General features: G+C 53.4%; 1 protein-coding gene across 6 annotated transcripts; it reads right to left on the reverse strand.

Moving 5' to 3' along the window:
* ST6GALNAC6 (ST6 N-acetylgalactosaminide alpha-2,6-sialyltransferase 6) lies at positions 19-13,077 on the reverse strand. 6 transcript variants are annotated; one of them, XM_018055828.1, is made up of 7 exons: positions 12,913-13,070; positions 11,563-11,748; positions 10,015-10,102; positions 8,119-8,298; positions 5,026-5,432; positions 2,145-2,252; positions 19-1,369 (listed from the first exon to the last, which is right to left on the reverse strand). In XM_018055828.1, the coding sequence occupies exons 3-7, from the start codon at positions 10,027-10,029 to the stop codon at positions 1,180-1,182; spliced, it is 900 nt and encodes a 299-aa protein (XP_017911317.1). In that variant the 5' UTR covers positions 10,030-10,102; positions 11,563-11,748; positions 12,913-13,070; the 3' UTR covers positions 19-1,179. The 6 variants fall into 6 exon arrangements, with proteins under 6 accessions (XP_017911317.1, XP_017911316.1, XP_017911319.1 ...); XM_018055827.1 differs by having other exon boundaries at positions 11,694-11,748; positions 12,913-13,069; XM_018055830.1 differs by lacking the exon at positions 5,026-5,432 and having other exon boundaries at positions 11,694-11,748; positions 12,913-13,071.

A 13,488-nucleotide genomic window follows, 5' to 3' on the forward strand; every position in this document is an offset into this window, starting at 1 on the left:
AGACACGGGAAACGGGGCTGGAGCTTAGGTGCGTTTATTTCTGTACAAATCATTACAAAATCAAGTCTAGGGTAGTCGCCGGCCCCCACCCCTTGCCCCAAAGTGCAATGACTCACTGCTGGCCTCCTTCCCCACCTGACCCTGCTCAATCCACAGCCTCCTCCAGGAAGCCCTCCTGTCTCTTCCCTTCAAGACTCCAGAAGAGCTGGGGGGTAAATCCAGCCCACCAAGGCCCAGCAATAAAGTGCCTGATGTAGAGGGAGATGATAGAACTTAGGCAACAGCTCCCAGGCCTCTAGAGCCTTCCCAGGCCCAGGTGGGGGAAGGCCCTTGGACTACTCCAGCAGCTGCCAACGAAGGGGCTTCGGGAAACCTCAGGTGGGCTGGGATCCCCCCTCCTCTCAGCCCCAAAGGCTCCTCCAACAGGTGGAAAACCTCATGGCTGGATGGCAGAAACGGGCCTGGCCCCTCAAGAGCCAGGCTAATGGCAGCTAGGCAGAGGGGCTAAGAAAACAGCTGAAGGTTTGTCCATTCTTTTCAGAGTTCCCTAAAGCCTGAGGAAGTTGCACAAAAATACCCTCAAGTTTCCAGGAGGAGGTGAGGAAGGGAACCCCAGACCCTCAGGAAGCTGAGCCCCCCAGCAAGGGGCGGTGGCTGGAGATGCCCAGTCTTAACGGAGGACAGACTCAAGGTGGTCGGTGGGGGGAGGTGGGAGGGTTCTCAGACTCTACAATTAGCCCCAGCCTGGCCCCCTACCCCCACTCAACCTCTCTCTAGCTCTGGAAAGGGAGGAGGTGGCTTCCTGGGACAGGACCCCACCATCCCCATCAATAGGAAGTGATTTGTGGTCCATCCTGGGGTTCTGAACCAAGGCCTCACGGGAAAGGACATGACCTTAGCCTCAGATTACTCAGAAATACCCTGATTGACTATGCTCAGACCCTGACTGGACAAAAAATACCCTCAACACCTGATTAACCACATAGAAGCCCAAATCCTTGATTGGCCAAGAGATTCCTCCAGGCCCTGGATGGCTGGAGGCTGCGCCTGCTTCAAGGCCTGACCGGCCAGAAGACACCCTGACCAGCCTTGATTGGCCAGGGACGGCCCCAGGTCGAGCAGCTGGGTGGAGAGCCACTTCTCCCGTGTCCCTCGTGAGAGCCCCACAGGCGCAGTGGCCTAGGTCCAGGAGGGGTGGGAGAAGGTGATTCCGTACAGCTGGGCCCAAGACGAGAAGACCCTCTTCTCCGTGATGAAGCGGTGGTGGTTGCCCTTGCGGCTGTTCTCGTTCTGGATGTAGGTGACACACTCGTCTGGCCCCTTGGGCTCATAGTAGTGGTAGGGCATACGCTGCAGGTGGGGCCGCAGGCTGCGGCAGAACAGAGGGGGCCGTAAGGGCAAGGTGGGCATTGGTGAGAGCCTGCCCTTCCCAGCCTCTGACCAAGAATCCCCGCCCTCTCCCTAGGCCTCAGTTTCCCATCTGTGAAATGGGTATAGTAGAGACTAGGTGTGTGACTCTCAAACTTTTTTTTTTCTTTAATCTATTTGGCCGCATCAGGTCTTACTGTGGCAAAAGAGCTTATGTGGATTCTTCCCGGACCAGGGAGTGAACCCCATGTGCCTTGCATTGCAAGGCTGATTCTTTACCACTGAGCCACCAGGGAAGTCCTCAAATTTTAATTTTTTTTTAAAGCAGTGGAAACTTTTCCTTTTCCCCAGAGGGTGGCAATGTGGGATAGTGGTAAGGACCATGGGCTCTGAAGTCTGGCCCCCACCCCTTACTGTTCCTGGAAACTGAGGCCGTTCACAAAACATCCTCCTCTTATCCCTTACAGTCACTATAAGGAGTAAATGAGATAATAAAAAGCCATGTTTGGTACACGGTCAGCACTTAGTAAAAAAAACAGCTGTCACCTACCGGGCTTTTCATATAGTAATAATAAAAATAACTATTAATATATAAACTCTGGACTCAGGCTGAGCCTGGGATGGAAGCCCCTGAGGTAGCTCTGAAGAGCCTAGATCTCTGCAGAGCAACTTGAATACTGCAAAATCGAGACCCTCAAAGGCACCCCAGCCAAGGTGTCCAGGACCGCTGCTCCACCCTGAGGCTAACAGTTGGACATCGCCCTGGGAGTGCTCACCTGCAGTAGTCAGGGGGCACCATGCCGTAGACGTGCACGTGGTCACACAACTCCACCGCAATCACCATGGTGAACCAGCCTGTGCTCAACCACGAGTGGGACTTTTCCCTGAGGGCAGAGAGGTGTGATGATGAGGGGGGCGTGTGGGTGGGGGTGGGGCGGGCAGGGAGGAAGGGCCCACCCACCCGGAGTTTCCCAGAACTCCTCCCACTCTGCCCCCTCCTGGGGCTCTCCTTCCGTGTCAGTCACCCCCTGTCCAGCCCTGCTGCAGGAGCGCGGACAAGTCTGAACAGAGATGAGGGGTGGAGGGAGGGCTCCTTTGAGGGGAAGAACAGGAACACGACATGCTGGGAATTAACTCCTGGGGAGCCTGGTCACCTTCGGGCAGGCTGGGAGTGACCCTGACCACAAAGCATGGTAGGCGGAAGCAGTTGCACACACGCTCGGAGCAAACTCCAAAGGGGAGACTAATCAGCGGAGGTCCTGCCAGGAGTGACAAGCGACAAGTTCAGAGCAAGGCATGGGGCGAGCAACCAAGAACTTCAGGCTGTGCTGCCCACCAGAACAGCCACCAGCCACACGCACGCACACATGCGCACTTGACATGTGGTCAAGATGTGCTGTCGGTGTAAAATACACACTTTATTCCTTAGCATGAAAAAAAGAGTGTAGAATATGTCACTGATAATTTCTGACACTGTTTACTTGTTGAACTGAAAATATTTAGGGTATATTTGATTGGGGGGGGTTCTTTGAAAAGTTGAAGAAAAAATAAACTTCTACAAGACTGACAGAGAGAAAAGACACAAATTAACCAATATCAAGAATAAAAAAGGAGGATTCGTCATAGGCCTTGTAGACATTAAAAGAATAATACGAAAACTGTAAAAAGCAACGTACATGAATTTGATAATTTAGATGAAATGGGCCAATTCCTTGAAACCACAAACTGCCAAAACTCAAGATGAAATAGATAACCTAAATATCCTATAACTTTTAAAGAAATTAAAAATCTTCTGAAAAGGAACACTCCAGGCCAAGAGTTTCTACCAAACATTGGCTAATTCTACCAAACATTTAAAGAAGAAATAAAACCAATTCTATATAATCTTTTCCGGAAAATAGAAGGAAAATGTTTCCCAATTCACTTTCTGAGACCAGCATTGCTCTGATACCAAAATGAGGCAAAGACAGTACAAAATAAACTACAGACCAATATCTCTCATGAACACAGATACAAAAATCTCAACAAAATATTACAAATCATATCCAGCAATATATAAAAAGAATGACATCCACAACTAAGCATAGTTTATTCCAGAAAAGCAAGACTGATTAAACATATAAAAATCAATCAATATAATCCATCATATTAATAGTCTTAAGAAAAACCATGTGATATCAATTGATGCATAAAAACATTTGATAAATCCAATACCCAGTAATGACTAAAAAAAAATGCTTTTAGCAGGACTTCCCGGGCAGTCTAGTTGTTAAGACTCCGTTCTCCCAAAACAGGGGGCACAGATTTCATCCCTTGTTGGGGAACTAAGATCTCGCATGCCGCATCAGTTCAGTTCAGTTCAGTCGCTCAGTCATGTCCAATTCTTTGCGACCCCATGAATCGCAGCACACCAGGCCTCCCTGTCCATCACCAACTCCGGGAGTTCACTCAAACTCACGTCCATCGAGTCAGTGATGCCATCCACCCATCTCATCCTCTGTCTCCCCCTTCTCCTCCTGCCCTCAATCCCTCCCAGCATCAGAGTCTTTTCCAATGAGCACAGCATGGCTTAAAAAAAAAATCACCAAGAACCAAAACAAACAAAAAGTCTCAGCAAACCAGTAAGAGAAGCAAACTTCCTCAACCTGTTAACTTCTTCAACCCATAGCTTCAAAAACCTACAACTAACACCATGTTCAATGATGAAAGGCTGAGCAGTTTTCCCCTAAGACTGAGACCAACGCAAGGACGTCCACTCTCACCACTCCTAAAACAACTCAGTGTTATATTGAAAGCACTAGGCAGTGCAGTAATGCACAAAAAAGAAATGAGGCATACAGATTGGAAACAAACAAAACTGTCCTTATATGCATGTTGTTACATCATGATCATTTGCACAGAAAACCTAAAGAGTCTACAAAAGTCTCCTTGAACCAATAAGTAAGTTTAGGAAGATTACTGGATATAAGGTCAACACACAAAAATCAATCATATTTCTATAAGATAGCAATGAATAATGGGAAACCCATCAAAATTCTAATACTATGTACAATAGTTCTAAAAATTTTTAATATTTAGGTATAAATCAAACAAGATATGTATAGGACCTATATGTTGGACATATCAAGTTGAATAAAAGTGAATTTAATTTCGCCCGTTTCTTTTTACTTTTTAAACGTGGCTACTCTAAAATTTTAAATGACCTATGTGGCTCGCATGATATTTTTATTGGACGGCCCTGGCCTAGCTTTTCTAGAGACATCAGTCAGAGCAGCACATACCAAGGGTGATGTATCCTCAGAAGAGACATGCTGGGAATGGTCAACACGCTCCATGAGGCATGCTACAGGAGGGCTGTCCTAGAAAGACGCTAGGAGTGATGATACTACCTTAGAGCAGAGCATGCTGGGAGCCCTTGTCCTCTGGGAGCACGGCAAGCCCTCCCAGGGAGATGAGGCCAGGCAGAGCATGTTGGAAATGACACAAGCTAAGAGCTGGACATGAAGCCAACTCCCCTAGGAAACCTGAGCAAGAAAAGGTGGCAGGAAGTGACCACACCCTCAGAGCAGTGCATGCTGGGAGCAAGAGGCCCTCCAGGTGGAGCACGCTGAGAGGGAGCACAGGGCTGGCCAGAGGGAGCGGGCAGGAGGTTGGTACCTGTCCTTGCCTGTCTCACTCCGGAAGAGGTCGTCAAACTGGCGCATGCGGCTGAGGGAGATGGCATAGGCCTCCATGTTGGGGAAGACCAGGCCTGCCCGCTGGATGACGCGCACCAGGCTGCCCTGGGGCTTCTGCATCTTGTTTGGGGGGCCCCAGAAGATGAACACAGTTTCAGGGGTCCGGTTGACAAACTCCTGAGGCCTCCGCAGCACATGGAATACACTGGAATGGGCCACCACGCGGAAGGTGGTCTTGTTGCCCACATCGGCCGAGTAGCCCGTAGTGGGTGCGTCGTTCATGCGGATTGTGCACTCGGCCCGCTCGATCTCAGGACCCAGCTTGGTGCCCAGCAGGTGGCTGGAGCTGGTGACAATCACACACTGGCCGCACCTGGAGGGCAGCGTCTGGAGGGTTAAGGAAAGCCAACACTGTTATGACCACTCGGTGCCAGATGCTGTGCTCCATACACCCAGGCCCCCAGGAGGCAGGAATTATGATGCCCATTTTAAAGACAGGGAAATTGAGCTGTATTCATTCAACATTCAACAGATATTTACAGCAAGCTTGCTAATGGCCAAGTGCAAGAGACAGAGCAATAAACAAGAGACCCCACTCCTGCCTTTAAGAAATTCACAGTTGGGGAGACAGATGGTGAACAAGTAAATGATAAAACAATGCCAGGTGGTAAGGTATACGTGCTGGGAAGGAAATAAAATAGGGGCAGAGGATCAAGACTGGCAGGAGTGAGGGCTATGCCTGAAAAGTCATCTGAGGGGGCCTCTATCAGCTAACACCTGAAGGATGAAAAGAAACCATGCAGGACAGCCATGCTGGGATGTTCCCAAGGGCACAGAGCAGAGGCGTGCAGGGCCAGGATCTGAACCCAGGTCTACATGGCCATAGAGCCCCAGCTTCACCCTCAGGCCAGCTCTTCAAAGAAGACATCCTCCCCAGTGTATCCATGACATTTCCACATCACCCACAAACCGGCCATCAACTTGTCAGTAGGAAATGGTGTGGAAGCTGCTTTGAGCCTCTGTTTTCCCATTGGTGAAATAAACAGATTGGAACCACAAGCTATCTGAAGCCTATTTTCTGCCCATGGATTTCCTGTGCACCCTTCAAGGCTAAGTTCAGGTGCCACCTCCTCCAGGCAGCCTTCCTTGAGGCCTTACTCCAAGATCCAGCAACATGTCTCATGTTTAATACCTCAACTGATGGCTTTGCCAGCTTTCCTGAGCTCTACCATCCTGGCCTCCCCTATCAGGCTGGAAACAGCTGCTGGCCAAGCTCTGTCTCATTCTCTTCCACATCACCCACCCTCAAGCAGGTCCATGTTCTCCCAGGGATTCTACCATTTTAGTTTCTCTTTCAAGGATCCTTAGGGCAGAGAAAGTCTCAGTTAGGTGTTCATTTGTCTCTTGTGTTGTGTGTGCGTGCTCAGTAGCTCAGCTGTGTCTAACTCTTTGCTGCCCCGTGGACTGCAGCCCACTAGGCTCCTCTGTTCACAGAATTCTCCAGGTAAGAATACTAGAGCAGGTTGCCATGCCCTCCCCCAGGGGAATCTTCCCAACCCAAGGATTGAACTCACGTCTCCTGCACTGCAGATTTTTTTTACCACTGAGCAATTGGGGAAGCCCTTAATTTGTCTCTTGTGCTTAGTCACTCAGTCATGTCTGACTCTTTTCAACCCCATGAACTGTAGCCCACCAGGCTCCTCTGTCCATGGGATTCTCCAGGCAAGAAAACTGGCATGAGTTGCCACACCCTCCTCCAGGGAATCTTCCCAACCCAGGGATCGAACCCAGGCCTCCCACATTGCAGGCAGATTCTTTACTGTCTGAGCTACCAGGGAAGCCCAAGAATACTAGAGTGGGTAACCTATCCCTTCTCCAGGGGATCTTCCTGATCCAAGAATGGAACTGGGGTCTCCTGCATTGCAGGTGGATTCTTATCAGCTGAGCTACCAGGGAAGCCTCTGTCTCTAAACACATGCTAATGGGCCTTTTTCCAGTGAGGATGAGCTCATGGTCCCAGGCTCTATATGCAAAGACCTCTAGAGATTTAGGAGGGTTAGTGAGGGAAGAGAGAGAGGTAGGCAGGGGCTGGGGGACCTCCTTCTGGAAGGTGGCACCCCTGCTGGAGGCCAATAATTTTCTCCCTGACCCCAAAGAAAATACTGGGGCTCAGAGGACTACAAGGTGAGCTCCGGAAATACAACCTGAGTTTCATGGCTATCCAAGACAAACAGAAGCCCCAGGAAAGACTCTGGTCCTCTCCACACAGCTGTATCTCATCAGATATTGGGGCAATACCTGGGCTCCTCCTCAAGGGATTGCTGTGTTGCCTTGGGCAAGTAACTTTGCCTCTCTGAGCCTCAATTTTCCCATCTCATCAAGGGAGATAATGCTAAACTCACAGCGCTGGTATGAGGATTACTGCTGATCACAGTGCCCAGCACACAGCGGGCAACTGACCACTGGCAGCCGTTCTTACTATTGCTTTTGTGTTGTCAAGCACCCTAGAGTCCTACTCCCAAATCCTACGTGGACTCCCCTGCAGAGACCGAGATCTGAAAACCAGACAGGCCTTTCCAAAGGGATTCTGATTCAGGAGATTATAGGCTATTGAAGGAGCCTGGTAGGCTACAGTCCATGGGGTCACCAAGAGTCGGACACGACTGAGTGACTTCACTTTCACTTTTCACTTTCATGCATCGGAGAAGGAAACGGCAACCCACTCTGGTGTTCTTGCCTGGAGAATCCCAGGGACGGGGGAGCCTGGTGGGCTGCTGCCTATGGGGTCACACAGAGTCAGACACGACTGAAGTGACTTAGCAGCAGCAGCAGCAGCACTGAGGGTGGAACCTTGGAGAAAACAGGTCCAGAGGACAGGCTGCTTGTCAGAGGTCACATCGCAAACAAGGGGCTGAAGGCACCAGACTCCTGGGGTCCAGCCTTTTCTTTAGGAGGGATGGAGGAAGTAGAGAGAAGAGGAGGAGGAGGAGAAGGTAGGAGCAGTGATGGTGGGCAGTGGGGAAGGGCAGTCTCCAGGCAGCTCCCAGGGAGTTCCCCAGAGTGGCTGCCCTACCTTGTTGCCAAGAATGGGGATGTATCCGTCAGTAATGCTCCACTTCCTGAGGTTGACAGGCCGGCGTGTCCGGCCCCGCAGGGAGCCATAGTGAAAGACCTCATTGGCACTGTTGGAGCTGTAGAGGATGAGGATGGTGATGAGGGCAAAGAGGATCACGAACACTGCCGACCGCTGCTCCTGGAGAGGGGAGAGGCCAGTGAGGGCCCAGCCGTCCGGCACAGTCCTCACCACCTACCACGCCTGCTAATTCCTGTTCTTTATTCCACCAGTTCAGGTACCACCTCCCCCAGGAAGGCCTCCTCCAGCTCCCTGAGCACCGGCTATCACAGGACCAATCCCACTGCATTCAGATCCCCCTCGATGAAACCGTAAGTTCTGAAGGCTGGGACTGAGTCAGCCTTGATCCCCACCATATCTCAGTTCCCAGGGTGGAGGCCAGAGCACAGAAGAGTGGCTGGATCAGATTGGATATGGGGGTTGCAAGGATCCCTCCAGCTGCAGCGGGAAGGATGCTTGGAGACAGGTGGGACTTTCAAATGAGAGGGTCCAGGTTGTCCCCAGACAGTCTCCATAAATGTTCATCATTCACTTAAACCTGAAGGGAAAGGTTGTGGTCAGGAATCAGGATGCGTGGGTAGTCAGTACACCAACTTGTGGCAGAAGGCAGAAAAGTGATCTCTGAAGCATCCACTGGGACTTATTGGCCCAGGGTATGCAAGGCTAGGTGAGGCCCCGGAGTCCTGACTCTTTGTGCTAAGCCCCCTAGGCGGTTATTGAAGTATCGCTTCTCAGTACCAGGTTTTACTCTTTTTTGCCTGCTCTGTGAAAATGGATCTGGGCCTCTTACAAGCTTTTCCTTGCTAGCAAACTTTGTTAGTAGAGAGTGCTAGAGATAGATTTCAGGAGGAAGGAAGTTTGCTGCCAGGTTCTGGGGGCTTTAAGCCTGGTTCTGGGCACTTGCTCCTCCAGGGCACATGGCTTCTCCCAGGGGTCAGCAGCTTCCTCCAGCATCCACCCTCTGGCAGTTTTGGAGCAGCATGCCCGACTCCTACTGTGACCACAGCTTCTCCGGAGCTGAGCTCATGTGGCACACTCAACCACTGGCAACACCCACAAAAATGAAGCTTCTCCTTCCTGGAACAGTTCTGCCTGATGCTTGAAGTGCCTCTTGGGAGTTACCTCCTGTGACCAGCCTTCTCTGTAGCCTAGCAGGTGGATTTATGACAACTTCCATGGCACAGCGTCACCGTGAGCTCTCTGCCATCCACTGGGCCATAGCTCTTGCCGTCTCCAGGCCAGTAAGGCCTGAGTTTCAGCTCTGACTGTGGGGGCAGCTCCTTTTTTTTTTTGGCCACATCACAAGGCTTGCAGGCTCTTAGTTCCCTGATCAGGGATCAAACCCTGTCCCCAACAGTAAAAGTACCAATTCCTAACCACTGGACCATTAGAAAATTCCCGGTGACTGCTCCTTACAATGGATGATGGGGAACCCTGGCACCCTTGGAGTGATGCTCACAACATTATGTCATTTTTGACTCTGACCGCTGTCCCCTCTCCCAGACTCCCATTCACCTTCTCTCCCCACCCCCACCCCCTACACAGAACTCCAGTCACCTTCTCAGCTAATTCTTGACCACAGATGGACCAGTCAGGCCTAGGAGGACAGAAGTGGACCTGGGCCCAGGGAGAGGCAGGAACTTGCCCAGCCCACACAGGTCAGTGGCTACAGCAAGGCTTGCACCAGAAGTCTCCCACGCATCAGGAGCTTTTTAGCAGGGAAGAGAGACTGGGTATGAGGCAGGTCCGAAGGCGACCATTTCACGAAGGGAAATAAGAAGCTGAGATGGAGACAAGAAATAAAGAGATGGGGATAAGTAACAAAAGGTAACTTACTTTGTTGCTCTTCATCTCTCTCCGGCGTCTCCTGAGGGGCAGGGGCCAGTGTCCTGCAGGTGGCCCAGGTAGGGGTGTGTGGTCACACCTGCAAGCCACAGAAAGGATTATGGTCCAGCTGGTCCTAAGCAACACTCTCCCCACTCCCACCAGCTCTCCTATCCACCCATGACGCCAAGGCTCAGGGTTGTACCCATTTTCCAGATGGAGACACCGAGGTGGAGAAAGGGCAGGAACTGGTCAGAAGTCATACAGCCAGGTGGTGGCAGAGCCCTGCCTCTCTCCCTGCCGTTCTCTCTCCCACTCTGGGCCAAAGGCAGCTTGCAGGCCAAAGGCTGGCTCCCCTGCTGGGGTGGGGGAGTGCTGCTCCTCACCTAGCAGGAGCCCATTCATACCTCTACTCTAAACCTTGCCTTATGGTCCCGAAGCTGGGAATAAAGCAACATTCCTCGTAGGTCCCCAAACTCCTCAACACTCACACCCTTCCAGGTCTTGCATAAACTGGCCCCTCCAACTGGAACACTCTGCACAACCCTGTTCATGCCCACTCATCCTCCCACCTGGGGTGGGCCAGGAATGTCCCCCTGCAGGCCACCTTCCAGCTGAGAGCTCTGATGGCACAGCTGGCCCGGGGCCTCACTCCCATTCTTGGCTGTGCCTCCAGGGCCCTGGAGATGTGCAGGAGGTCCACTAGGTGATTCCATTCTGAACTTGTTTTCCCTTGGTTTTGACTTTGTTCGTTATTACATAAGATCTTGGGGGTTAAGGGTTCAGACTCATCTATCCAATGGCCATAATCACAGCTCCACCCTGGTGAGGGGGGAGAGGGTCTCAGGGAACCGTACACACTCTGCTCCTCACTCTCCAACAGACGCCCCCCACCCCGCCCCCATCTTCGCAGGACGCAGCTTCTCTGCAGTTTTCAATTTCCCCACCTTTCAAAAGAGAGTCAGTACTTGTGTCCAGCCACCTCCAGCAGATTAGGCCAGAAGACCCGGAAAGTGAGTGCGCAAAGAAAGAAACTGGGGCCCAGGGGCTCCCCAGCTCGGTCGAAGCTTCCCTCCAGAGGCCTCCCGGCTCCCGCCACTATCTCCGCCCCCTGACCTAGCAGCTGTTTACTCCTACACCACCACCAGGCATAGCCAGGCCAAAGGAGGTGTCCCCACTCAGCTCTTGACTGGTTGGGTCCTAACTCCGCCCACCACCCAACCCCGCCTTCTCTCTGCAGGCGCCCCCTCCTCCCAAGCCTTGTTTCAGGTTTCACCGCAGCCGGCCTTCAAAGCCACCAGTTAGGACTCTCATGGGGACTCTCACCGGGTCCAGTCCCGCCGGATGCACAGATCAGGAGACTGAGGTTCAACGGAAGGGAAGAGCGGCTGGTTGTTAGACTCGCAGCCCACTAATGCAAAAGTTATCCAGGAGGCCTCTAGCATTCCAGCTGCTTCTCTGAGCTGAGCCTCCCCTCTCACTACGCTTTCCTTCGGATGCCCCAAGCTCCAGACACCCTAGAACACTCCTGTTCCCAGACCCGCCCCCCGACTTTCCCACCTTTGCCTGAGCAGTGCCCTCAGCCAGGACCACTGTCCCCTTGGTCAGCCCCCGTCACAGTCCTGCTCTGAGAAGGCCATGGTCAGTACAGCATCTCAGGTTCAACTGCAAATCCAGGTTCCTCCACTTACTGGCTGAGTGGCCTCGGGCAAGCCATGTGACCTCTCTGAGCCTCAGTTTCCTCATCTGTGAAATGGAATGATAAGAGTAGGTAACTCACAAGATTGTTAGAAGGATTCAAGCAGATGTGGCAAGGGAAGCACGGGGATTTGAAAGCGCTTGGTCGGGGCCAGCAGCTGTTAGTTTTGTGGTTATTCATTGTTCAAGGCCTGCCTCTTCAGGAGCTTGCCAAACAATTCTCCCCCAGGCCTCCTCTGACGCCTGGCCCAGCAACTTCCCTCTAATATCAATAAATGCTGAGTCCTTGCTAAGCACCACCCACTCACTGAATCTTCCTGGCAATTGTACACAGTAGGGGCTCTCATCCCCATTTCACAGATGAGGAGACTGAGGTTCACAGAGGCAAAGTGCCTTGCAGAGCTGTTCAGAATTTGCTGGGAAGTCTTATTTCCAGGCTTGTTTCCAGGCAGCAACCTGGGGCTGAGCCTGACGGAATCTCTCTCAAGGATCCCCCAGGGCTGGTACTGACCAGAGGCCACCGGGCGCATTCCCAGCACCTGATTCAGCAGGGATAGCAGGCCTGCTGGGAAGCCACTTCCTCAGCCAGGGAGGTGGCTGTCCACAGCCCTAAGGCCAGGAGCGTGGACTCAGCCCTGAGGAGGCCCGGTCAGAAGGCGGAAACCGTGGGCTAAGGCTGGGGGCCACACCCTGCCCTCTGTTTGGGGGTTTCGCCTTGCCCAGCTCGAGGATTCCTCCTACACGGTCGGGACGCCCCCACGAGTCGCGTAGGAGGAGAGCTCCGGGGAGAAGGGGGAGGGGGCTCCTAATTCCAAATAGGGGACTCCGAAACGGTGGGTGCATCTGGTAGGGGGCGACGAGTTCTCTGCATCCCGCTTGCGCTGATCCCCCCACCCCACGAACTCCAGCACTCCGGCGGGTAAGGAGCTCTAGCCTCAGCTGGGAAGAAGGGAGGCAGGTAGGACGGCGGCAGGGTCCCCGAGCTCAAATGGGGTGTCAGCGGCGGGAGGCCCCGCGAACCCTGCGACAGCCCTTGGGCGCGAGGACCGGGATCTTCAGGCGCGATTGCCAAGAGAGAGTGGGTCTAGGGGAGCCCCGGGTGGCCCCCGCATCAATCTCCATCACCAGTGGCTCCCAACCCCACCCCCACCCCCACCAGGGGTGCAGGCGGCGCCCCCTCCCGCAGCCCGCCCCCGCGCGGGGCCTGCTCACCTCCCCCGGGGAGCGCTGGCTCCCCGCGGCCCCCGAGCCCCCTCACATGGCGCCGGGAGCCGAGAGCCGGGGTCCGCGATGCTCTGGCCGCCCAGGCCCCGCCGCAGCCCCGGCCCGCCGGGTCCTAGCGCCGCCGCTCCCCGAACTCCGGCCCAGGCCTGGGAGGCGGGCGGAGCCTCGAGGGGCCGCGGGTGGCTCCGCCCCGGGGCGGTGCAGATGGGGATGGGTGAGGGGCAGGCGACCCCCGCACAGGGCACCCAGGCGCCTTGCTCACGCCTCTAGGCAGCCTGTAGTGACAAGGACAGTAACAGCCTTCCGAAGAACCTCTTCTGTGGGTCAGACCCACACCCACTTCACTTTACTGTCCCCAAGGCCGGGATGGGGCAACTGAGTCACAGACCACCCTGCCCTTGGAATCAATTGAGTTTCTCCCTGGGCATCCCTACCTCGGGCCTCCAGAGCCCTGCACCCAGTAATCACCCTGGGTGAACGCAGGGGTCCACTGTGCAAGTTCAGCTCTGCCAGCTGCTAGCTGTGTGGCCTTGGCACTCGACTTGCCGCTTCCCCTGCTTTCGA

Source organism: Capra hircus, chromosome 11 (genome assembly GCF_001704415.2).
Source record: "Capra hircus breed San Clemente chromosome 11, ASM170441v1, whole genome shotgun sequence".
Lineage (NCBI taxonomy): Eukaryota > Metazoa > Chordata > Mammalia > Artiodactyla > Bovidae > Capra > Capra hircus.